The sequence below is a fragment of the Ceratotherium simum genome, chromosome 2, assembly GCF_057802395.1.
Source record: "Ceratotherium simum simum isolate JZ-2026a chromosome 2, ASM5780239v1, whole genome shotgun sequence".
Classification (NCBI taxonomy): domain Eukaryota; kingdom Metazoa; phylum Chordata; class Mammalia; order Perissodactyla; family Rhinocerotidae; genus Ceratotherium; species Ceratotherium simum.
In genome coordinates this window covers 36,054,833-36,080,890 of record NC_141901.1, presented here as the reverse complement: position 1 = coordinate 36,080,890, position 26,058 = coordinate 36,054,833, and the positions used below count along the sequence as shown (strand labels likewise).

The 26,058-nt window shown below is 48.7% G+C and overlaps 1 protein-coding gene across 1 annotated transcript; it reads left to right on the top strand.

Annotated features, from left to right (window-relative positions):
- The first annotated feature begins 7,382 nt into the window (after window positions 1-7,382).
- LOC101403201 (Fc receptor-like protein 6) lies at window positions 7,383-22,154 on the top strand. Its single transcript, XM_087418783.1, has 10 exons — window positions 7,383-7,413; window positions 12,083-12,103; window positions 13,643-13,909; window positions 14,443-14,727; window positions 14,875-15,156; window positions 15,550-15,675; window positions 18,929-18,994; window positions 19,642-19,710; window positions 21,919-21,950; window positions 22,026-22,154. Exons 1-10 carry the CDS (start codon window positions 7,383-7,385, stop codon window positions 22,152-22,154), a joined length of 1,308 nt encoding a protein of 435 aa, XP_087274909.1.
- The last annotated feature ends 3,904 nt before the right edge of the window (window positions 22,155-26,058 follow it).

Here is a 26,058-nt window from a genome sequence, read left to right as displayed (position 1 = left end):
TTCAGTGTCAAGAAGAAGAGGATCCAGCAAACAGGTTAAGAAGGAGTAGCCAGAGAGGTAGAGGAAAATCAGGAGAGGGGGAAGTGATGGATGCCAAGAAAGAAAAAGTGTTTCAAGAGGAAAGCAGCGTTCAAGTGTTGAAAATGCTGCTGAGAAGCCACATATTCGGAGGACAGAGAATGGTCTGTTAGAGCTGGGAACACAGGAGGCATTGTGACTCTGACAAAGGCAGTGTAGTGGTGTGGTGGGGGCTGAAGCCAGATCATCCAAGACCGGGGAGTGGGTAGGGATGGCAGAAGAGGAGACAGTGAATGTGGGCAACTCTTTTGAGAAGCTTGGCAATAAATGCTAGAGAAACATAGGGCAGAAGCTGAAAGGGATGAGTAAGGCAGAGGGAGAAGTGTGTTTTGTTTTGGATAATATTTTTGCATGTCCATATGCAGATTGAAGGAATCCCATGGAGAGAGAAATTGGTGGGGGAAGAGTGGAGGGATGAGTGTAGGGAGGAGTACTATGAGAAGAGGAACGAGAATGAAATCCAAGCCACATAGTGAATGTGGCTGAGCCAGGATTCTAACTCAGGTCTGTCTGATTCCAGATGCCATGCTCTTTCCCAAATATCTCATTGCCTCTGTTTAGTTTTTACTTGCTCATGGGCATCCAATTCCCTGGGTCCAGTGGTACAAATCCTTTACCACCACCTCCTTTAAATACACAAGTCTTACAGTCTTCCCATTTCCATCTGGATTCTGTGTCTACCCAGGGAACTGGAGTAGAAAATAAGCAAATTGCAGAAAATTAAATCTGACCTATTTATGCATTCTGCATAAATGCATGAAATAGATTATGTTTGACAGTGGTAAACAGAGAACCAAAAAAATCCAATTTATCGCTTTAATTATATATGCTTTTCTTCCTCAATCTCCAGGGAAGAATGCGCCTCCATCCTTTTCCAGCCCTGTCTATGGAGCCATTCCCTAATTTCTAAGGCTGCTTTTGGTGACCACAGGCTTCTAGTCAAGGCTGTTCTATCTGAAGCACAACTGAAAATTTTTTAACATGGCACCTAGGATGATACATGCAAGGAAGAATGTAATGGGTATGTATAAAATTAAAAGTAAGGAAATAGAGCTGGGGGTGGAGTTGTGATTTAAAGGAACAGTGTGGATTAAATGGCAGGCCCTCCCAAGAAATTGACCATCTCCCACTCACGAAGGAAGGAATAACAGTACTGAATTATCTGGATACTAAACTAACTCAGAGTCAACCAAGCACCTTTAGGTAGGGAAATTTCACCCTAAAATCCACTGATTTATGAATAAGAGAATGAGAGGCCGAGAAGACCTGAAGGAGGGCAGATGAGATTACAATTCAGCAGCCATCCCACTGACTGTTCCTATGCATAAGCAAGGCCAGTAAGAGGGGGGCCTTTGTTCTGTCTCAGTCTCCATCCCACACATATTTGTTGAGCACACACTCTGTGTCAGGTACAGCAAGGAACAAGACAAACGTGGCCTGTGCCCTCAGGAAGCTTGTAGGCCTGTGCGAGAATGCACACAAGCTAAATGCTAAGACACATAGATGTGTACCTAAGCCAGGCTGCAGGAGGGAATGGGGGTCAGGAAAGAGTTTCCGCAGGAATGAGTGTATAAGTTGAAATCTAGGACATGAGTAGGATTTAGCCAGACTGGCAGTGGTGGCCGGCAGCCGGGAAATTATAAACTACAGAAATATAAAGCATGTGTGCACACACACAGACATACATGATACCTGTTATCCAAAAGAGTCATATTAATGGGAACATTTTTGCTGGGCTAATTTGCACTTTGGGGCATATCAGAGTCATGCCACCCAGGTTTCTGACTTGCACAGCAGGATGGTGAGTGGTGCTGCCGACGAACACAGGAAACACCAGAAGAGGACCAGGTTGGGAGGCAGAGGCTGGGTTCATTCTTGACAGGTTGAGTTTAAGGAGGCTCTGAGACCCCCACACAGAGCTCTCAGATAAGCAGTTGCATATCTGAAACAGAGGTTCTGGCCTGCGCTAGAAAGACAAATTTGGGATTTGTTGCATTAGAATTAATCATTTAACGATGGGCACAGATGGGAATATTTAATGAGAGAATATAGAGTGAAAAGACAAAGAGGTCTGGGGTGGAGTTCTGAAGGACTTCTTCAAAGCTGCTAGAGGAAAGAGGCTGAGCCTGCAGAGAGTGGCAAGGAGTGGACGAAGAGCAGGGAGGAAAACAGAAGAGGTGTCCTGGTGTCCTGGTGTTTGAAAAAGGAGGGAGTAATCAGCAGTAACAATGTCAGCCTGCAACCAAACAGACTGGGGACAAAAGCCTGTCCACTGGAGATGCTGGTGAGGTGAAGGAGGCTGAAGCCAAACTGGAGTGGGCGGAGAGACAAGTGAGAGGGGAGCAGACAGAGACAGGGAGAGTTTACACCAGTGCTTCCAAACTCATTTTGTGTGTGTGTGTGTGTCAGGAAGATCAGCCCTGAGCTAACATCTGCCAATCCTCTTCTTTTTTTGCTGAGGAAGACTGGCCCTGGGCTAACATCCATGCCCATCTTCCTCCACTTTATATGGGATGCCGCCGCAGCATAGCCTGACAAGGGGTGTGTCGGTGCGCGTCCGGGATCCAAACCGGCGAACCCCAGGCTGCCTCAGCGGAGCGCGCGCACTTGACGGCTTGCACCACCGGGGCGGCCCCCCAAACTCTTTTGCTTTGTGGCATATATAGAAAATTATATTTAAATGGAACATTGGGTAATTGAGCAAGGCTGCCCCCAACTGGAAGTGTGGCCCTACCCAGCTGCCCTGAGGGCTGAGAAGATCAATATCTTATAACACCTGTAACCATTTGAGGCACACCAGTGTGTCTCAGAACAGCAACTGGAAAGGGCCGCCATCGACCACTCTTTCAAGTAGACTGACTGTGAATGGGGGCTCTCAGTGAGTGTGGAGTCAGGAGAGGGGCTGGAGTGTGGTTTGGTGGGTCTGAAGATGAAAGAGATGAGCATCTTTCAGAAGCATCCATAGGAAAGACCCAGTTGAGGTGGCATGACAATTCAAGGGAGAGAAAGTGTAGGACAGCACTGGTAGTATAAGGCTCCTAAGAAGATATAAGGGTAGAATCCAACTTCAGGTGGAGGGGTGAATGTACAAGATATTGTATGTGCGAAAGTGTAATCCTAGCCACAGTCCTAGAAGTCAGCTGTCATTATTACCATGTTACAGGGTTAAAACCTGAGGTTGGTGAGATTAAGCCACTGCCCCAGGTCCTCCACCTGGTAAGCAGCAGAACCAGGATTAGAATCCAGATCTTTCTGACTCCAGAACTCCTAACAATTATACTTTGGTGTATCTTGAACCCCATACAATGCTAGGCCTGGAGACACTAAGGTGAATTAGACTTGGCCCTAGCCTTTGAGGAGATCACAGACTGAACATAGCGGAAGGCAATGAAACAAATACAATACAGTGGGATAAACTAGAATAACCAAGGCATGAAAAAGTGCTTTAAGAAGCTCAGACTATACTGAGTATATGCCTGTCTCTCCCTCAGCTCCCAGAGGCAGGGATGGACTGGGCATCTAGCAAGAGCTGAAAAAAAGATGCTTGATGGATGGGTGGGTGGATAGAGGATGACATTTCAGCATTAATAGATTCCCTCCCTAGGGCAATTGTCCATGTAGCCACAAGGGGTCGCTCCAGACCTCACACAAATTTTTTCCATTGGCCTTTCCAAGCTCTCTAGAAGGAAAAGAGCGTACCTCATAGGGTTTCCTGCCCCCTGCAGGGCAGGCCTAGACCTTCATTCCCAGTCTGGCTCCATCTTCACTGACTCCCGGTCTTTTCAGTTTCTGTCCTAAGTTCTAGGCTTTTAATACGTTTCCCCAATTTGGTCTCTCTTTGGGACCTAACCTAGGGAAATGGTCTCAGGTCTTTCCTTGAGCCTCCAGTTCCAGCTGGGGAAGTGGCTCCAATCCCACCAGGCTTTATGGCAGAGTACCTTGCACAAATTCCTTCACCTCTCTGGGCCTTACCAGTAAAAGCTAAGGTTGGGTGGAAGGCTCTGATGGCTCAAGTCTTCCTGACTCTCTTCTTTATAGCAATAGCTAAGCTTCATCAGCACTCCCTACTTGCCAGGCATTGTTCTAAGCCTGTGATATCAGATAAGGCAGCCACTAGCCACATGGAGTCATTTAAATGTAAATTAATTAAAATTAAAAACAATTAAAACGTCAGTTCCTCCAATTTCAAGTGCTCAGGAGCTATCCGTGGCTAGCAGCTACTGAAGCGAACAGCCTAGAGAACATTTCCATCATCGCAGAAAGTTCTGTTAGACAGCACTGTCTAAGCGTGTCTCACGTTTTCATCAAATTTAACCTTCATAATAGCCCTAAGATGCAAGTGTAATTATTTATCCACCTTAGAGATAAGGACCCTGTGGTGCAGAGCGGTTAGAAACTTAGACAAGCTCTCAGCAGATGAGTATCCAGAGCGAGGATTTAAGCTCTGGTGGGTGGTTCCAGAGCCTACCATGCCATCTCTATGCCAAGAGCTGCCCGCTAACTCCAGCTACCCTGCTGCCCCTCTTACCTCCTAGGAGTGGGACTGACTCTTCCCATTCCCCAATAGCTATGGTCCCTCAAGCTGCTCCCTGCCAGCTGACCCCAAGTAACGAGGGCACCTGGGCTTCAAGCCCCTTCTGGGTGAGAATTCCCCATCTATTATCCTCCCTACCTCCCGTTAGCCCTTCATTTCCCTTAGAGTATTAGTATTATGGGTTTTGATCCCTCCCCTGACCCATCCCAATCTCGGTTCAAGGTCAGCCTGGGTCCTAGAAGATTCCTAACCTGCGCAGCAGCCCCACTTCCGTAGGGTCAGCTTCATCCCCAAGGGAACGATGTGCAGCCAGTTCAGCTCAGAGAGCCAATTTCACTAACACCTCTGAAGGTGCAGCAGCTTCTCACTCTGCAGGGGTAGAGTGAGAAGTCAAGGAGGGGTCACACACTCAAGCTGCTGGAACCCAGCGAAAGTAGAAGCAGCCAGGGGCAGAGGCTTCAACTGTTCTGCATGCAGAGCACCACAAATGCTTGCAAGCTAGACCATTTGTGGTTGCACCTGCCTCCTACCTTAGCTGCAGACCTGGGTGTGAGATCTGTGAGTGCACCCCCTGGACCTGCAGCTGAACAAAGTTGGAGACCACTCAAGTCGGGAGACCTGTTGGACAGAGAAGGATAGAGGAAAATGTATAAATGTTAACATTTTGAGGTGAGTGGACAAGATATCCAATTCCTATTTTACTTCCTCACTACTTTTACCTCTTTCCCAATCAACCTAGTCACAGAAGATGTGCCTGGCAATGTCATGGTTTCCCACTTCCACTAAATCAGAGAATCTCAGTCAAGAAAACAGAAAATTCACCCTCTCCATTCCTGCCTTCAGCAATAAGTACATCAAATTCTTTCCAGACTGTATGAAACTTCTCACCTGAAGACTTCCAGGAAAAACCTTACTGTCAGGAAGTGCTTCCTAGTATTTTACCCAACTGTCCATGCTTCGCCTTAAACTCATGTGTTCTGTCCTCAAAGGAAATGGGGTGGGGTTCCTTCTCTGTTGAGGGACTATTGAGTTTTTATCTATTACAAATGATGCCACTATGAACATTCTTGCACATGGCTTCTGGTGCCCATATGTACGTGTTTCTGCTCAGCCTACACCTAGGAGTGAAAATGCTGAGTCATCGGGTATCCATATGTTTAGTTTTAGTAGATTCTGCCACCTAGTTTTCTAAAGTGGCTGTAGCAATTTATAACTCCCACTGGAGGTGTACAAGAGTTCTAGTTGCTTCACATCCCCACCAGTGCTTGGTTGTCTCTATCTTTATAATTTTGGTCATTCTTATGGGAGATGTAGTGGTATCTCATTGTAGTTTAAATTTACATTTCCACAGTGATTTATGAAGTCAAGCTCCTTTTTCAACGTTTATTTGGCACTTGGATATCTGCTTTTTCAATTACCTATCCATTTATTTTGACCACTTTTCTAATGGGTTGTCTGTGTTGGGAGAGAGGGAGAATCTCCCTCTGCCCTTTTTTTTTAAGGTTTTTATGGCTGGCTAAATAATTAACAAGACAGGTTAGCAGGAGAAAATAATATCAAGTTTAATAACATGTATACATGGGAGAAACTCAGAAATGAGCAACTCGTCTCTCTGCCTAAGCTGCTTGTTTAAGTATTACAGTTAAAGGTGAGAAACGTGTTGGGGGTGGGTAGTGGTCTGGGACTTTAGAGGGCAGGAAGATAATTTTTTTTAGGGTCATCTATGGATAATGTGGTCAGGGAGAGACAGAGTTTTTGATAAAAGGGGCTTGGTGTCTTTTTTATTATAACTTCTATCCTACATTATCTTTACAGCCATCATGATAATAACTCTTTCCTGAAACAGATCTTTTGTTTTAAATTCTTTAGGCAGTTTGGGAGGAGAAACTCAAATATTCTTCCTGAGTTCTCTGAACCTTTATTGTCTTCAGCTTGAAATAATCTGCATACCAGAGTGGTGCCTCTTGGGGTAGCTTGCCCTGAGCACCATCATCTGTCTCTTTCTTACTGACTTGTAGAAATTCTTATAATCTGAATACAAGTCCTTTGTCAGCCATATGTATTGAAAATATCTTGTCACCCTGTGGTGCCTACTCACTCTTTTAATGGTGTCTTTTAGTGAACAGTTCTTCTCAAAATAGTAACCTGATGGTCTTAAAGCCTCAGATTCGGAACTTCCAGCCCCAATCTACTCCAACCTCATTGATCCCTGATTCCCTCCTGAACTCATGATCCTGTGGACCATTTTCGGGATTCCACTCTTCCATCTCATTGCAGTGTCCAATTTCTCCTTGGAGGGGAGGGCACCTCAGAGAACTGGAGGTCACTCAAGATGGGCGATGGATGATCTTTGTATTTCCAGCACTGTTCTGGAAACATTCCAAGGTAAATGATGCTGAGACCAAGCAAATTCTGGTGGTTTCTGGATCTTTCCATAGCCATATCCCATCCTGGTTCCCTAGCATGAGCGTTTTGAAGCCACAGAGAGAAAGTTCAAAAGTGCTTACTGGTGGCTTTCTTACTGACTCCTTATTGCTTCATGGTCAAGAAAATTTATTCGTTTAATACTCCTTCTACCAAAGAGGAAATGCCAATTTGAGCTTTTTAAGTTTCTTCCCCACTTCCTCTATTCAGACTATCAAACAGTAGCAGCATTTTCGTCAGAGGACTTACCCACCCACCCCTGGGCCTGCGGCATAGATGCTCTACCGCTAGCTGCACCTCTGCCTTCAGTCTGACCTGTTCCCTCCTCCACGCCAGGCCAGGCCCCATGCTGCTCTGGACGGTTGTGCTGTTCTTCGGTAAGTCACTGAGCATGAGCATCCTCTCCCGGGCACCAAAGACTGTAAGTCGTTCCTGAGACACGAAGTTCGTGATTTCACCTTTCCCAGTTCACGTGGGTTTATGGCTGGAGCTTGAGACAGGTGCGTGCCCATGGGCATGCTTGAGAGAGATGGGGGGCAGGATGCTCCCTGTTGTTTCCTATCCCATTTGCCTTGGTCGCTGGAAGGGCAGCCCTTCGATGCATCAGAGCTAAATTAGAGAGGCAGAAAATCACATTCTGAGGCCCAACGACATGTTTAATGTGTGAAATCAGGTTAAAACAGTCGTGAAAGGGCTGTCGTGAAAGAAAAATAAAGTTATAGAAGGAAAGGAGGCTGCTGGGGGTGGGGAGAGACCAGGGAAACCAGGAAAAGCAGATGCGGGCTGGGCTTGTACAAGGAGATATATTTTTATGAAGTCTCAGCATTTTCTTAGAACCAGTCCACAATTACCAGGCTTCTCAACTGGTCAAGAGGCTTTGCTCTGAGTGTCTAAAGCCCTTTTCAATTGACTGTCCCTCTTCTGCCTGCATCCTCTCTCTGTTGGGGATGAGAGGGTCTGTTTCTAGTCTGACTGGTCCTTGGGGCTGTTTAGAAGGATCAAATCCTTTCTCCCTGGTCCATATCTGTCTCCTTGATCCACCTCCTCCGGGGCCAGTCACTTAGGCCAATGACTGAAGGGGCTGGTCTATGAGTAGAGGGTTGGGGGGAAGGGGTGCGGTTCCCTGGGCTCCCCCAGACTCAGCTCAGTCTCAGCCATTGTCACCCTGCTACACTTAAAAGGAACATGTCTGGTCATATATTTTGCTTCACTTTACAGTTTCTGAGTTGACTTACTGTTTGTGTTAAACTTGGTCCCAGTAGTTTGTTTGTTTTCATTGAACCAGAAAAGCAAAACCATTCCTAAATATAATCTGTTCCTGGACAGAGTTTGTGGGAATTTGACCCCTGTGAGGAAAATACCTGCTCCACTCAGTGCTCTTCCTTCCCCAACATCACTGTGGTACCCTGGGTTAGCCTGCGTGTTCTATGAATGGCCATTTGGACAAGTGCGAAGGTCTAATGCTCATACTAAGGGCAGGAACAGGATGGCCTAGTGCCTGGATATGCTCCAAATGAAAGAGTCCCAAGGGCAAATCACTACCATGTAAAAGGAACAGCCCTGGGACTTGAGTAGATAAAGTCCAAGAGCTTCCCAGCTTGGAACTCAGGATCTGGATGGGAGAGAGCAATGGAAGAGAAGAGGAGGAGTCAGTCAGACAGAGACTGGCTGACTAGTGGACAGTGTAATGGAGAACCGAGGCATGAGTGGATCACACTTGGTGCTCAGAGCCCCAGAAAAACAGCCTAAGATGTGGACCCCTAGATGTGTAGGAACAGAGTTACTGTAAGTTCAGAGCTGCTATTTCCTCTCGGATGTGGACAGCAAGACCAAGAGAAAAACACCAAGTGCCTACTTTGTCATGCGGACATGATCTCATCTAACCTTCAGAGCCTTATAGGGCGGGCATTTTTTTATCCCTATTAAACAGTTGAGGAAAATGAGTTTCAACAAGTTTAAGAAACTTGCCTAGAGTTACCCTGCTAACAAGAACAAAACAGAGATGCAAACCCAAGTCCATTTGATGTCAAACCCCATGCTTTCTCCCTTCAACCTCACTACCTCTGCATGTAGTTAGATTCTAATCAGGTAAAACTGGAAAATAAAATTCATTTAAAGTGCCTGGCAGGGCTTGGTCCCACAAGAAATGGTGCCTATTACTAATATTGGCTATCAGGGATTCAAGAGGCTAGAGGCCCTGACGTTGAACATGCTGGTGCATGGCTGTCCACAAAAGATGTATTTAATGTTTGGGAGATGAACCTTAATTTTCTTCTGAGCCATGCACTAGCCAGCTTCACTCCAAGTACTGGAACCCATCCCCATATACACATACAGCATCTATGACAGGTGTCATGGGGCTTGCACATAACCCTCCCAGCCACGTGGTTGCCACAGCTTGGCCAAGCAGCATGTTCCAATGTGGTAGAGCTCAGTTGTGAGATAGTTCTTCATGTGGAGCTAAAAGTTGCCTCCCTGATGTCTCTAATTTCCATGAATTAGCCCAATGAAGTAACTCAGAAAAACTCTCTCCCCTCTTTTAGGCTTAACCCATCAAATATTTGAAGACCACTGTGTCCCTACTCTGTCTCGTCTTTCTCAGATAAATATCATCTCCCAACCCCTCTAATAGGAAATGGTTTCTAGACCCTGTTCATTGTCCTGGGGTGCTTGCTGTTGATGCGCTTTGTCAGTGGGCCAGGAGCTGGACCTTCTCCTCCCTCTCGTAGTGGCCTGACTAGTGCAGAGTTCAGTGAGGCTGCTGCCTCCATTCTCCGAGACTCTGCTTGTGCAACTTAGTTTGACAATAGCTCTTGGCTATCTCGTCACACTGTCACCTCATCTTTAGCCTACAGCTAACTGAGGCCCCCAGGTCCTCTTTATAGGAACTGCTGTAAGCAGGTATCGCCCACTCTGCATGTCCCCGGTTCACTGCTGTCTTGATTATAGACAGTGGGTCTGCAATCCAACTCCAAGGTCTTGCGGTGCCTTGGATAGCAAGTCTTCAGGATTTGGGGACATGAGCTCATTTGAAGTGTCTCTGTGTTCTCTGGATGCCTTCTCTCTTATTATAGGCTTCAGAACCCTCAACCCTGTTTGTTTGTCACTTTGTGGCTGCAAGATTGTTTTCCGGTGAGGAAGGGAACAAAAGGGAGGCATCGCTACACAGTAAGGTTTAGTCACTCTGAGGTCAGGCTTCTTTCTGCTCTCAGTTAATGTAATAACCACTTTCCCAGGGAGGGGGTCAATATAATCTACCCAACTACTCTGTAAGGAAAAAGTGACTGTTATCGTCCCCATTATACAGACAGAACCATGAATTGGAGGCTCTTGGAATTTAAACAGTTTGTCCAAGGTCACACAGAAAGACTTGTATTCATGTGTCAGTACAGGTCATCTGGTCCCAAATCCTGCATGCTTTCCACTACACCAAGCTCATAGGAAAAGATGTGTTTAGATGTGGGGAGAGGGAGATGGAGGGATGGAGGGATGGTGAGAAAGACACTCATAATTCTGCACACTTTGAAAACATGTGGCTGAGCTAACCCTGAGTTGAGTAGAGAGTGAAGCTGAAAAGCCTCCATCGTGTCCCAGGTAGCGCGGACAGCAAGGATGACAGCATGTGAATGAAGATGCCAACCACCCACATCTCAAACATCTGCTGAGAGTCTTCACCCACCCCTCCCAAGGCCGTTCTTGCATTTTTCAGTGTTCTGCACAGCACCTAGGGCATGTCAGCATTGAAGGACACAAGGAAATGCCTAAGGATGGGCTGGACTGACTGCTCGCAGCCCCACACCATTGTTTCATCCTTGCCCCAAAGCCCAGAATACTGCTTCATGTCCAACAGTGCCCCTCAATTTAGGGTCCTCCATCCCTTGGGCTATTCATAGCTGTCTAACCTCATCTGTCATCATTTTGTGGCTTGGCCTCTCCTCCCAGGCCACCTAATCTCCTCGAACATTCATTCATTTAAAGGCGTGTGTGCAGTGTATACAAGGTGCAAGCAAGTGTGTGATGCACTGGCTGGTTTGTAGTTCTCTCATCGGTCCGGGCTGCCTGTCCATGTCCCACATCCTTTAATGATTACCCCTCCAGGGAAATCTCACCTCCTGCATCTGATCACCTCCATCCTCTATTTCCCAGAGTGTGGGCATTGGACCACAGGAGTCAGGTCCTGCTTCTGCTATTTGAGTTCTTCTATAAGTGTAGATGGGACCCTCGGACACATTAGTGCAAGAGTCTAGTCCTATGTCTTTTAGTTTTTGTTCCCTGCCCCACATGCCTGGGCACAAAGGAAAGTATTCATACATTTATTCAACAGATGCTTATTGAACACAGACTGTGTTCCAGGCACAAGTCCTAGGCATAGATAATATGGCCGTGAACAAGACAGGCAGAGTCCCTGCTCTCATGGACCTTACATTCTAGACAGTGGGAGACAGGTGATAACAAGTAGGCAATTTAATGAACAAGATAATTTCTAATAGTGATAAGTGCTCTGATGATAATACAGTGGGGCGTTGTGATAGTGATTGAGGAGAATACTTTTGATTGGGGGCCCCAGGAAGACCTGTCTAAGGAGGCGACATTTGAACTGAGATAAAGCAGAGGATTCCAGGCAGTAGGTCCACCATAAAAGTTCAGTGGATGGGTAATTGGGTGGCTAGGTGATTAGGTGGCTGGGTGGCTGAGTGGCTGGGTGACTAGGTGGCTAGGTGGTTGAGTGGCTGCATGGTTGGGTGGCTGGGTGGCTGGATGGCCGGATGGCTAGGTGTTTGAGTGGCTGGATGGTTGGGTGGCTGGGTGGCTGGGTGGCCGGGTGGCTAGGTGTTTGAGTGGCTGGATGGTTGGGTCGCTGGGTGGCTGGGTGGCTGGGTGGCTAGGTGGTTGAGTGGCTGAGTGTTTGGGTGGTTGGATGATTTAGGGGACTGGGTGGTTGGTTGATTGAATGGATGTTAGCACCCATTCCTGAGGTGACAGGCCTCCTTGTCATAAAGTTCTTTCTGCTACTTAACCTCACGCTCTCACTTTGTTCTCTTGCAGTTCCCTGTGTTGGGAAAATGGGTAAGTCTTCTCTATGTCTCTTCCATCTCCAAGTGTGTCTCTGAATCAAAATTTAATGCATGGGAACAAGGCAAGGCCATTGGGTCCCCCAGAAACATCTTCAGAGCAGCACCAGACTAGGTCCCTTCCTTGAGAGTCTTGGCTAATGCCCAGGAAGAGGAGAAGCCCAGGACTCCACTGGTCTCAGGCTGAGGGTAATTCTAGGATGACAGAAGTCCCAGCAGAATGGCTCTGGGCCTCCATCCTGTTTCCTTACAGGTAGCACTGGCTTCCATCTCCTCCTCCCAGTGTGGCTCTGGAACCCCTGTATTCTCCACTCCTCAAGGTGCTGGACTTTTTATGATCAGAGAAGCAGGCACCGTTGTCTGTAGATCAGTCTTCTTTGTTCCTCAGCTACCCTTGGTGTCTAGCCCACTGTCCCACTGACCTCCATGGAGCTTTCTGTCAAGTAGGAAAAAACTCTGACCTATGAACATCTCCAAGGACATGGTCTGTGATGCCAGGGAGGGAGAATTCAACCCAACACTTAGTGCTGCTAGAAGGAGCAGCCAGGGAAGCAAAGCTCATCATTCAGTTAGGCTGTGAGCATCATTACTTCCATTAGCATGGTTACTTCTGGGGGGCGGGTCCTCGGGATCCAGGGAGATCCAGGCAAAGGCAGAATATGGTAGGGCTCCCCTCAGAGCTCCCTATCTGATCCTCATCATTGCTCTCAGGTGATCAGTCCTGGGTCCTGAGGCTGCCTGGGACTGGTAGTGTCTGGCTTGTCAGAGAAGTATGGCCTGGGGACAGGCCCATCCTGGAGCCACCCTGAAGATGATGCTGGGTCCCCAGGAGCTCTTCTCTTGTCCACCTCAGGGCATAGAATGCATTTTAGTAATGAAGACAGAGTCAACAGATCCCTCCCCATGACCATGGTGGAAATGTGGCGAAAAACTTATTTCCACCCCATTGCTGGGGGTGGAAGTGGAGGCTGGGCCTGGGGAAGCCCGACAAGGAAAGCAGGAGGGAGCCCAGGCGGTGGCACTTTCGACAACCGCCCCCTCCAGCTCCTCTCTGCTGGGCAGGGCTGCAGCTCCCGTCAGTGGCGGAGGCTGCACAAGGAGCTGCTCTCAGGTAGTCAGGGGATAAGAAGCCAATCTATGGGAGTGAGGATTGGCTCAGGAGGAGTACAGTAGAACAATGGATGGAAGGAACCCAACTTGACCCAAGCTTGGCAAGGTGGCAGAGGAAAGTGCAATGTAAAAGGAGCCAAAGAGGGTGGGAGGGAAGAAGGCCAGAGAGGAGGCACAGGAAGAGGAGATGAGGGGAGGGGAAGGGAGACAAACAGAGAGAAGAGGAAGGAGAGAAGAAGGAGGGGAAAGGAAAGCAGAGGCCCTGGCCCTGGTCTGGCATGAAGGACCGGGGTGCAGTGACAGCTGCGCAGGTGCCATCCAGAGCCTCCATCCCCAGTAGGAGGACCTAGGCTGGGGGACAGAGGGAGAAAATGGGCTGATGGGACCTGTAACTCCAAGGAGACCCTGTTTCTATATCTCACAGTCCGGCTGAACCTCCAAGCCCGGCCAAACCCCGTGTTTGAAGGAGACATCCTGACTCTGCGATGCCAGGGAATGAGGAACACAGCCCTGTCCCAGGTGAAGTTCTTCAAAGACGGGAAATTCCTCCAATTCTCTGTGGACAACAACTCTCTGCTATTGGGGACAGCAACAGTGAAGGACAGTGGCCAGTACACGTGCACTGGGCATGTGAAGTATAATCTATTTATGACCAGAGAAGGCTCAGGGACCACCCTGGTTCAAGTCCAAGGTGAGTCCAGCTTAGGGGGTTGGGGGGAGTAGGGTGCTGCTCAGGGATCTGGTCTCTAAAGGTCGGTAGCTCTCTGGGCAGCACCCCCCTTCTGGCTGCCCCTGATGCTGGGCCAGTCCACAGGGCCCTGGATGTCCATGATGCTGTCCGAATGCCCTGCCCACCCGCCATGGGGCACGTCTGGAGCCAGGGGAAGGAGGTGGGATGTCTTGGGGAGGGGTTGGGAAGAGCCCTGAACCAGCCCTGCCACTCACCCCCCCTTGAGACCCTGGGCCACACCCTTCCCCTCTGGGGACAAATGGTCTCTAAGGCCCCTCCGGCTCTGGCTTTCCGGGATTCCAGGGGGGGCTTGGGTGTGTGGAGTCGTTTCAGAGCTAGTGGGTAGGCTGAGAGGCCAGGTCCCGAGAGACAATGACAGTGTTTCCCATGGGGCCCGGGGCTGTGGCCTGGGATGTGCTGAAGCTCAGACCTCAGCCTCCTGGGCCTCACTGTCCAGGATTCTCCTCCTGAGTCCTGGGCCCGCCTCTCCCCAGAGCTCTTCCTGCCTCCTGTGCTGAGCGCCATCCCCTCTCCTGAGCCGCATGAGGGGAGCCCGGTGACCCTGAGATGTCAGACGAAGCTGCATCCCCAGAGGTCGTCCTTGCAGCTCTTCTTCTCCTTCCACAAGGAGGGGCAGATCTTGCAGGACAGGGGCCTCCACCCAGAACTCTGCATCCCAGAAGCCCAGGAGGGAGACTCTGGGCTTTACGGGTGCGAGGTGGCCCCTGAAGGTGGCCAGGTCCAGAAACAGAGCCCCCAGCTGGAGATCAGGGTGTGGGGTAAGTGAGGGAGGGAGGGCACACCCTCCCCAGAGGTCTGGGCATCAGGCAGTGGGCCCCTAGGAGTGTGGGGAGGGGTCCCTAGGGGAGCAGGAGCTGAGAGCCTGGGTGGTCCAGCTGACCCTCCCATCTCGTGTGCTGCCCCAGTTCCTGTGTCCCCACCTCTGCTCACCCTGAGCCCTGGGCCCACGCGCCTCACTGTGGGAGACATGGTGGAGCTTCTCTGTGAGGCCCAGAGGGGTTCCCCTCCGATCCTGTACTCGTTCTACCTCGACGGGAAGATCCTGGGGAACCACTCAGCCCCCCACGGTGGAGCCACCTCCCTCCTCTTCCCGGTGACATCAGAGCAGGATGCTGGGAACTACTCCTGCGAGGCTGAGAACAGTGTCTCCAAAGAGTCAAGTGCGCCCAAGACACTCTCCCTGGATGGTACGTCTTGTCCCCCAACCGGGTTCTGAGCCCCAGCAAACTGTCAGGGGGCTGATCTCACTCCTTTGTGTACCTCCCACCTCGCCTAACACAATGCTGGGCCGGTAGCAGGCACTGCAAGACTGAGCATGGACTCTGTCCACTGAACCTGGTGGGGAAACAATGAAGTCCAAGGAGAGTGAGGAGCACAGTGGGGGGAGGGGCTATATGGTCATCCATGGTATTGCCCGTCCACGCTGGCATCCTCTGAGCCATCCTTCATTCCCATCTACAAGGCTCCTCCAGGCCCTACTGTTCCCCCTAATGCCAGCCATTCTGCCTATTCTTGCCCATCTGGGGTGCATTTCTGAATTTCTTCCTCAGTGCTCACGGTCACCCCTACTCACCCCCGAGGTCCTCTGGTCTTGTCCACCCCCACCATCAGCAACTGGCTGGTTCCTCTGCTACCTGCAAGCCTGCTTGGTGTGATGGTCATTGCCGCTGCGCTTCTGGGTTATTTCAGACCCTGGAGAAAAACCGGTCAGTAACTCTTTCTGGCTTTCTTGGTTACTGAAAATCTATGCGAGGCACTGCCCAGCCTTTGGAAAGCCAGAGTCTGACAGGACCAGCTGCTTTCTTCTTCTGGGTATTGGGTGGGAGGAGGGACTTCTCCTCACATGTCACACAAAGGGGCTCATGGAGGGTCACTTACAGCTTCCAAAACACACACACACACGGACACACTGTCTCACACACGCACAGTCACCCAGAGATGCACACAAACACACTACTACACACTCAGGCATGAATAGAGGCATAAATAGGAATTCTTACAAGCCAAATGTGATGTAGATCAGTGTGCTACTTTTGAAAGACAGTCTGTGGCTGTGAATATGACTGAGAAAACCCAAAGCCTCCAACTTGGTCTCTCATTAAACTCAGCAGAGCTCTGGTCTGCTTAGTAGTGGAGAAGGAAGAGATGAGAACTCCAGAGTGTGTGTGCCTGCTCGCACACACACACACTCATCTTGGACAGGGCTGTGCCATCCGTGAGTGTTCAGTGGATGTTAACTCATCAGAAAGGAAACATGGTGGAGAGGACTGAGCAGGGGTCTGGTCCCAACACTGCTATTGACTAATTCTGTGACCTTGGGCCAGTTCACTCTAAGATTCACTAAGATCCACTCTCAGAGTTGTCGTAAGGGTTTAAGTTAATGTGATAACGTCTATCTAATACCTAATGTGTTAGACTGGCACTGGGTGGGTGCTCGGCACCTTCTCAGTCTAGTCTCAGCAGATCACCCAGCAGGTCCCCCAGGTGGCCCTTTCTCCTGTTGTCCATTCTCTAATTCCTGCAGTCAAAGTCATTGAAAATAAAAAGTTTGGTTAAAATTGAGTTGCAGAGGGAAAACAATCAGGAAAATGGCATTTCTAGGTAATCTATTGATTTTGGTATTCCAGACTCTCTTCTTCTTCCTGTCTTGGTCATGATAATTACACATGAACGTTGGCTTTCAAAGAAATCACCTTGGGTGGCTACACATTTGTTCCAACTCTAACCCTGTTCGCTTCAGGCCACATTTAAGGGAAATGTGCCAAAGCTATTCGGTGCCAGTTCATTCCTAGGCCTTCAAATCCAGCTATAGAGGCTAAAACAACCCCACTTTCTCCTCCCCAGGGCAACATCCTTATTTCTACTTGCCAAGGGCAAAAGTAATTGCTCTCCTAGTCCTCCAGAGCCAGATTTACTTATTCAAGTTTGCAGCTCCCACTTTTGAGGAATTTGTGATGAGTTTTCCCAGAGCTGGGCCAGGCTAGTCTTTGAGGAAGACCACACAGTCGTGCAATCCAAGTTTTCCTCCCTGACCGTTAGCCAGGATACCTTAAAGGGTTTCTCCCCAGCCCTAGACCCAGTCTCCTAACTCACCAGGCACCCAAGTTAGGGCTTGGGCCAGACTCCAACTTCTTCTCCCCTTTCTAAATTAGCAGTCTTTGTCCATCCAACCTCCCATTCCCTCTTCCCTCTAGTCTTGAGTCTAGATTCCATGCAGGCTAGACTTGCTTTAGGGTATACCCATGTGGTAGGAGCAAGACGGAAGCAGGTCCAGAGCTAGATGGAGAGGCAGCTGGACCATGAACTGAAGATCTGTGAGTTTTGCCATCCCTGCATCTATAATAAAGCCTCCTTCCAATGACCCAGTCTGGCCTCAGTAACACAGGTGTTTTTGTCCACTCACCTCTGGGTCAGATCATTAAAGGCAAAGCAACATGGCACAGCCATCTCCCTCCCAGGCCCAGACAAGACGATGGAGGAGCAGTCACTAGTGAAAGATCCTTAAGAGGAAGATGCCTTTCACGAGGAGTAAAAAAGCATCCATTTTATGTAGAGATTCTGCCTCCCCAGCCATCCCCACTCCCCCACCCCACCCCTACTGCCAACTTGGAGCACCTGGGCTCCTTCTTATTAAGGAACTTGTCTTTCATGAAAATAAGACTCCTGGTGGCAGTCCTCTTATCTCAGAATCTCGGGAGCACAAAACCTTCTTTAGAATATAGCTCAGAAAACCACCTTCCAGCCCAATTCTATAGTTACCCAAGAAAAACAGTCAGATCAACAGCTTCATTCTCCATACCCAGCTCTGGAAGACCCTTAGCCATTTCCAAATAGCATATCCAGTCCTCCACAACAAAAATATGCCACCACCAAAGATATTCAGTAGACTATCTGTACCTCTGAAGGTCATTGTCAAAACATTTTGACCAATGATGGTGTCACTAGAACTAGGATATGGTCATGCAAGAGGTCCACCTCAAAGGAGCACTTACCTAGGTGTGCAAGTTTTGGTTTGTTTGTTTAAAAGTGTTCATTTTACCACCTGTTGTCACACTTCCCATAAAACAGAGGTCCCCTGAATTCACGGAGCTCTTCCTTGAATGGAGACTCAGAAACACGGCCCTGATAAATGAGCAGTAGGGCATGTTTAATAATCAGGGGCCTCTCTGAGTCTCCATAAATGCACTCTGGGTTTTACAGGAGGAGTCATTTCCACAGATCCTACCCAGTGATTCTGATGCTTTCTTGAGCTAATGAATATTTCTTGGGCACTGGACACAAACCAGGTGTTCTAAAATCCACGTGTGACCCAATTCCTATCCCAGGAGCTAATTTTTAAAGTTCTGGAAGTACCTGCTATCACAGAGGCAGCATGCTAGTGGAGGAAAAACATACAAACCTGGATTAAGATTCTGTCGCCACCACTTACTGTGTGACTGTGGAGAAGTCTCCTCTCCCAGCTTCAGTCATCTCATCTATAAAATGGAGATAATAGTATCAACCTTTGCAACACTGAAGAATTAGGAAGGGAGGCTTTTTTGACGTCCAGCTATGTGCTGGTCACTGGGTTAGAAGCTTTGCTATGAAGTAGACACTGCATCCCCAGCCCAGTGTTTGGCACATAGTGTGTAGTCAAAGTTATTGGCTTTTCCTCCTTCTGAAAAGCAGCCTGACTGGTGGCTCTGGGCCCTTTCCATGCACAGGTATGACCCATCCTTTCTGACTCTTCTTCCTCCCAGTTTGTGATTCCCACAGAGGCATCCTACCTTCCAGGGTATTTTTCAAAGGAAACATCCCATAAAAATTAACCGTGTCCAGACCTATGAATTAACCATCATAAACAAACTGGCCTCAGACCTCCAGCACCATCCACTGGCATTCTTTCTCTCAGCCTCTCTGTCCCTCTGTCCACCCTTCTCTCTGAGGGATCTCAGTGAATTGTGCCTTCGTATCTCCTAGGGCCCCTTCCATCCCAGAATCTGCCCCCAGCTCCAGGTGGAGAGCAACACCCACTGTATGCCGAAGGTAAGGACTTCCAGCAGGACCCTGGTCTGTCCATGAAGGCGGAGAAGGGCCTCTTGAGGGGAGTAAGGAGAAGGAAGCCCTTGAGAGCCCCAGGTCTCAGGAATCAGAGTCATATGGGGAAGGAAGTGGATGGCTTCTGGGGAGAGTTTGATGAGCAAGAGCTGTGGAGTTGGTGGTGGGAGAGGGAAACAGGAAGGGAGCCTAGACTCCAGGAGAGAGGGCAGGGAGGGTTTAGACCAAGGGTGGACAAACTTTGGTCCATGGGCCAAACCCGGCCCACCATGTATTTTTGTAAAGAAAGTTGTTTATGTACTGTGCATGGCTGCTTTCACACTACAGAGCCAAGTAGTTGCCACAGAGACTGTATGGCCAGCAAAGCGTAAAATATTTACTATCTTTTTTACAGAAAAAGTTTGCCAACCTCTAATTTAAACAATGTTGGGGCTGAGGAAGCTGCTAGAATCTGCTATGGGGGCCAGGCACCTCCTGCCAAGATGGATAGCCCACATTAATGAACGTCTCCCACTGCCAGTTTTCAACCATGATACAGCCCCTGATTGGCTTTCCTGCATACGTGTCTTTAGGACACTTATGTCTTGGGGTGGGAGAGCAGGTGCATCATATTTAAGCCTCATTCCTTCTTTCAGTTCATTACCAGAATGAGAAAGACGAAGGTGTTATCTATGCTTCAGGGTGTACAAACTCAAAGAGTGAAGGTGGGTGATCTTGAGGCCAAAATTGACATCTTTGCTAATGGAAAGGGGAAGTTTGGGGCCTGGGGTGAGGGTATCACTACCACTACCACCACCATTAGCATTTTGTTCTTGTTAGTGCCATTAAGTCGATTCCAATTCCTACTGACCCTGTTTGCAGCAGAGCAGAACCCTGTCCAGTCTTTTGGTGCCACCCTCTCACCTTCCAGCACTATATCAGACAATGTTCCACTGCTATTCATAGGGTTTTCATGGCCAATTTTTTTTGAAGTGGGTGGCCAGGTCCTTCTTCCTAGTCTGTCTTAGTCTAGAAGTTTTGCTGAAACCTGTCCACCATGGGTGACCCTGCTGGTATTTGGAATACCATTGAAATAGCTTTCAGCATCACAGCAATACTCAGCTGCCACAATATGACAACCAACAGATGGGTGATGTGGTTCCCTGACCAGGAAACAAATCCAGGCCGCAGGGGTAAGAGCACTGACTCTTAACCACTAGACCACCAGGGCCATTTTACCATTACCATAATTACCATTATCACCATCACTACCTCCATCACCACCACCATCTCCTCCTTCACTTCCACCACCACCACTACCTCCACTATGATCACTATAATCACCATCCCTAACATCATCTCCACCACCACTGTTACCGTCCTAACTAGGGAGATTTTCGCCCTATTCTGAGCACTGTGGAGGGACAAAGGAAAGAGAGAACAGAACGATGCAGTTTGTGTTGGCCCCAGAGTCTAAGTTAAAACAAGACAGTCCCAGCTATAGGAGGAAGTAAGGAAGACCATGAGCTCCAGCTAGGCTACCAGAGTCAGGGTGGCAGGGCCAGGGAAAGGCCTGTCCTCTCTCTAACAGAGGGAGAGTCAGTGTGGTGTCGTGGGAAGAGTGTGGGTTTCTGAGTCAGTCAGAACTGAGTTCAAAACCTGTGTACTCACTGTGGTGACTGGGCAAGTTATTTAACCTCTCTGAGCCTAATCTATAAAGTGGAAATAATGCCTACTTTGCAAGACTATTATAAATTACTAGGAATAGAACACAGGTTCTAGAAATCTTAAAGATTGTCTGGTATGTAATAGTTATTCAAAAGTGGGGAGCTTTTTTGTATGCCTCACCTGCTCTGAGATTTTGATGGCTGGTCTGTAAAATGGGTTTGGATCAGCCTAGGGTTTCTGCTCCCTCCCATAAAAGGCACTAGGGGCCATGGTCAGCCTAGGAGTCTCTTGGACCCAGGGGCAGTTCCCCCAGGACCCGACTGCTTACTGCCGGAAGCATTGCCAAGGCAGATGGGAAAGCACACGTGGGCACCGGTTCCTTCCTGAGGAGAGTCACAATGAGGACTTAAACACAAGAAAGAACAAGAGAAACCAACCCTCAGACTATAGGTTTTCATTGGCAAAATAAGGAAATGTGACCGTTTTAATCCTATCAGGGCAGCAAAGGTGAAGGCATGATTGGGGTGGGGTGGGGATGGAGGCGGTCTGCTCCCAACTCATGCTCTAAACAGGCTTTCCATGATGGGTGGGCAAAGGATCTGAAACCCAAAGTGATTAGGGGCCATTATGTTCCAAGATGCATAGGGAAGGGGACACTGGATCTCTTATCATTGGGAAAATGTCTCATGTTGGCAGAGATTCACTATTGCCCACAGCCCCACTTCTTATGGAAGTGGCTGTGGAGAGCTTTTAACCTTGCCCAGCCTCAGTTCTCTCATCTCACTATGAGAAGGAATCAATTATCCCTACTTTGCAGGACTGATGTGAGATTAATATAATAAATATAATCTTCACACCTAAAAGACTGGCTGGTACATGGTAAGTGTCTAATGTAGTGGTTATTTTTAAAGTACCTTTGACAAGTTCAGCGCTCTTCATTCTCACCATTATCCTTGTGAGGTGGTCACTCTTAGCACCACCACCTCTGTATTGGCTGAGGACGCTGAGATGCAGAGGCCCGGTGTCTGGCCTAAGGTCACACAGCTCATGTATGGTTGAACTGGGACTAGACCCAGGTGTCCTGATTCCTAGGGCTGCCTGTTTTCAGATTGAGAGTCAGGGGTCCCGGGACATCAAAGGGGGAACAGTCCTCCCCAGGCTGGTCCGAGCTCTCTAGAGGAAGACAACTGGCAAGGAGGAGGGGGGAAGGAGACATGACAGTGAGCACAGACCCTAACCTGAATGCGCTCTTCTTTCTCCCACAGCCAGGCCTGCTGAGTCAACCTCAAGGGAAGAGGTGAGTTAGAACCCCAGCTCTTTCTCATCCTCTGTGTTACGTCTACTTCCTCATCCTGACCCAACTCTCTCACAGGATAGTTCTATCATCTACGCTGAGGTGAAACGCCCACAGCTCTGTGAGGTTCCAGTCAAGCGGCCGACTATGAGAAGCAGGACCCACAAAGATCCTCTTGGTGACCGTGAGGAGGTCTTCTACTACTGACGGCATACACATCCATCTGCGGCCTCCGGTGCTCCCCAGGAGGCCAGCGGAGCCCCAGCTCTTTTTGTGGGTCCCCCAGTCAGGGAACCCCTGAGCCCTTTGTCCTGGTCAGGGTCCTGAGGAGACTCAAGGAACAACTGAATGAACTCTGGGTCTCCATCTTAGCAGAAGACAAGGCAATGTGTGGGAAGGGAGATCCCCACTCACACAGTAGGTTCAAGCAGTGAACTGGGCAGAGAAGCCACAGATCTTTTCTTTCCACAGGAGTGGAGGGGTCAGAGTCTCTTCTCTCTATATATATGTAAGTATTTTCTATTATGGTTCTCAGTCCCTTTAGATGTGCTTGGCTTGACCTTGAAAGGAGAGAGCATCAATCTACATATCCCAGAGGGCTGGCGCTGGACAGCTCCTATAAAGCATTTCCAACTTTCAAGCTGCTGCTGAGGCCCATGAGTGACCGCAGGGCTGAGGGGACCCTAAGATGTTCAGTGAGACCAAGGGTCAGCAGGGAGAGGGCCTGGCCCAGACAATATCAGAGAATTCTTGACATCAAAGCCAGAGTCCCACAGGCTCTGAGAACTCTACTTCACATGCAACCCCATTTCTGTTCAGACCCTTCCAAGTTACCAAAGTTTGTGGAACTGAGACTTGCCCAAAGCCCCCGTTTGTGGAGTATCTCAGAAAACCCAGTTACCCCTTATGTGTTTAAAAGATACGTGGTTATAGAATTTATTCATTAATAGAGGGGTATCATTCATTTGTTTCATATTGTTCATCAGTGTCAGTCATTCACAGTGCCTGACAGTTTGGTTTGGTTTGTTCAAGGAGTCCATACCCCTTGAGGCCAGAGAGTGGGCAGTGAAGGGTTAGTCATACTTGCTCCCGCGAGGCCCTGGCCCGGCTTCACAGGCCCCTGGTCTGGAACCACAGAGGGTGAAGTCTCAGTTACCCACGCTGGACTGCACCACACCCCACCCACCTCTCTAGCAAGAAGTCCACATTTTCAGAGAGCCCCTGGCACCACAGAGCTACAGACGTCTAGCATTTACCCTTGAGCTTATTAGAAATGTAGATGCTGAGACCCAACCCCAGACCTGTTGAATCAGAATCTGCATGTCAGTAAGAACTCTAGGCAATTTGTGTGCACATTACAGTTTAAAAAGCCTGGTCTGCCTGCAAAATGCATACTTCATCAAAGTACACTCGCCTTTGGGGGCTTAACTGCCTGTGGTTCTGCTCTGGGTGAAGACAGTGGATGAGACAGAGGGGCCCAGGAGAACTAGTAAGACAACTCATGCTAGCCTTTTTTCTCACTTCTCTTTTATTCCCTTTTCTTCCTTCTCTTCTCCCACCCCGAGCCTTCCTCTTCCTCATCCTTCTCCCCATTTCTCATGCCCAGTCCAGCCCACTTCCAGAATATACCAAGGCTCCCTCCCCTTTGCCTCTTTGACTCTGCTAGGATGTCTGAGAGGCACATGCCAAGTTATCTAGAAGTGCAGGACCCTCACTGGTCAATCAGGAAGCGCTCACAGAACCCAAGCCCTGGCCATGCCCTCTGTAAATGAGTCACCTCCTTGTAAAGAGTCAAAATATAGAAAGACCGCTCATGAAGGAAACATTGATGATGGGGCCCAGGAAGGAGCTTGCTGTTCCAGTCATCCCGCTAGACCGCCTCCTCCCTGAGTTTTCATACCTACACCCCCCCCCTTCCTCCCACACCCTCACCCCTACATCAGCGACACTCAACGGGTGGTCCACAGACTCAGGCCCATCTGTGAATTTTGTCTACCAGTCCAGGACAAGATAAGTAGAACAACTGAAAGCAAGAATTTAGAAGCTTTTATAGCAATCTGACAGAGTAATTTTACGTTTGTTTATTGGAATCGTAAAGAATTAGGGCTTGTATTTTGTATGCCTCTTTTAATTTCAGTTTTTTAGTAATTTGCTTTTATTGTATTCTACAAAAATATAGGTTCACAATGGATTGGAAATAAAAACATTTCCTTCAACACAAATAAGTGAGAAGTCATATTCCACACACACACAAACTCACATTCACACACACATTCTCTCGTACACACACATACACTCACACTTTCTCTCACACACATACAGACTCAGACTCACATTCACACACACTCACACATTCTCTCTCTGTCTCTCACACACATGCGCGCACACACACACACACACCAGCCTGGCCTGTGTAGCACTTTGCTCTGTCCCCAGAATCTCCCCCCACTCCCAGCTCTTTTTCCCTTAGTTAAGAAAAGAACGAGCTGGGATTTTTCAAAATGAACAATGACTAAGAAAATTGAAGGAAAAGAAAATCCACAAAAAGAACATAGAGAAAGTAAAACTTGCAGAGGAGACCCATGATCTTCAGCCCAGACTCTCACTGGTTTGTCTGAGATCAGCACAGCCAGCCCCAAAGTCCTGTTTCCTGTCCTCAGGGCAGGAACTTGCTTCTGTTTTGAGAGGATGCTGGTAGGCAGGAGCAGAAGGGCCATCTCCAAGAGATAATGGGACTCTCACAGTTCTCCAGGAACAGACCCTTCAGACGCTGAGGAAGGATGCCACAGCACCCAGCCCGCCACAGGGTGCTCCACACAGGACTGCCCACCAGCAGCCTCCACACAGTCTCAAGGCTCTGCACTGTGAAATGTTATTTTTCTCTCCGAGTCAGAGCTAAAAGCAAACAATTATCCGGCAAGGGTGAGTTGGCTGTGCCTCCTCTAGGGGCCTGGGTTCTATGGGGTCACATCACATACAGGGTAAGAAGAGAGGAAAGAACTCCATAGCTGGGCTGAGGATGGAGAGGCAGGCTGGAACTGCCTCTTAAGGGAGAGAGTAAGAGAGGGACAGCTGGGAGCCTCGTGGCTGCCCTCTGTGGCTCTGTTGGGTAGTCAAGGACTTGCGCTCCAGCCTCCACGGTGGTCTGATCCATTCATTGGACAGCTTCATTGTAAGATATGATTAGACACCTGGTCCTTGTATGTAGCTATACAATTCAGATACCAAACAATAAAAATGGAGCACGGTCCTTCCCTGAACCAGGCAGGTTGCACATATTGGGATTTCTTTCAATTCCAGGTTTGTTATTTAAAATTTGACTAGGAGAAGGGTATTCTACATTTTTATTTAAATGAGCATCCACTCAACAGCTCTGCGTCCTTCGTCTTTCTATCGACGGTGATGATGGTAACTACCGACAGGGTGCACAGGATGGGAGAGACTCAGGCTTTTCCAACCAATACTGAGATATTTTGGGCCCTGTACACATGTTCATATCTCCCTCTGCACTGCTGGAAGAAGCTGGAGCTGGCAGGACCTGGAGTGTCAGCAGGTCTGCTTCTTCAGCATGCGTCACTCTCTGTGCCTTTGCTCAGAGGGGTTCTTCTCTCAAGCTCTTTGAAAGAACAGCCTATGTTGTACTTGTTTCTGGAATTCTATCCCACGGGGGTACAGATCAATAGTGTTCCTTTTATCATCAGTATCATGATCACTGTCATCACCAGCATGAGTTCCTGACCTCATGGGGCTTACACATGCTAGATGCTCTGTAAACATCCGGTTAACGCATTAGTGTACACGAGATGGGAATCCAACAAATGTTTGGCGAATGAGTGAATGAATGAATGTGTCCCCAGCTCCCTGCTTTCTACCTCAATAAAGCACAATTGTGGCTTTTTTTTCTTTTTTATGCAGCCTGACTTTAACCCTCTGGGAAGGTGTGTCTTTGCCTCAAAAGGAAGCCTTGAGCCCCTCCCACCCAGTCTCCTATGGGCAATTTCATAGAGCTCACTCTTTCTGCCCTCTCCTCCTTTCTCCCTTTCCAGCTGTGTGCACCACACCCCTGGTTCATCAAAAATTCCATTCCCTCTATCTGCTCCCAGTGGGGCCA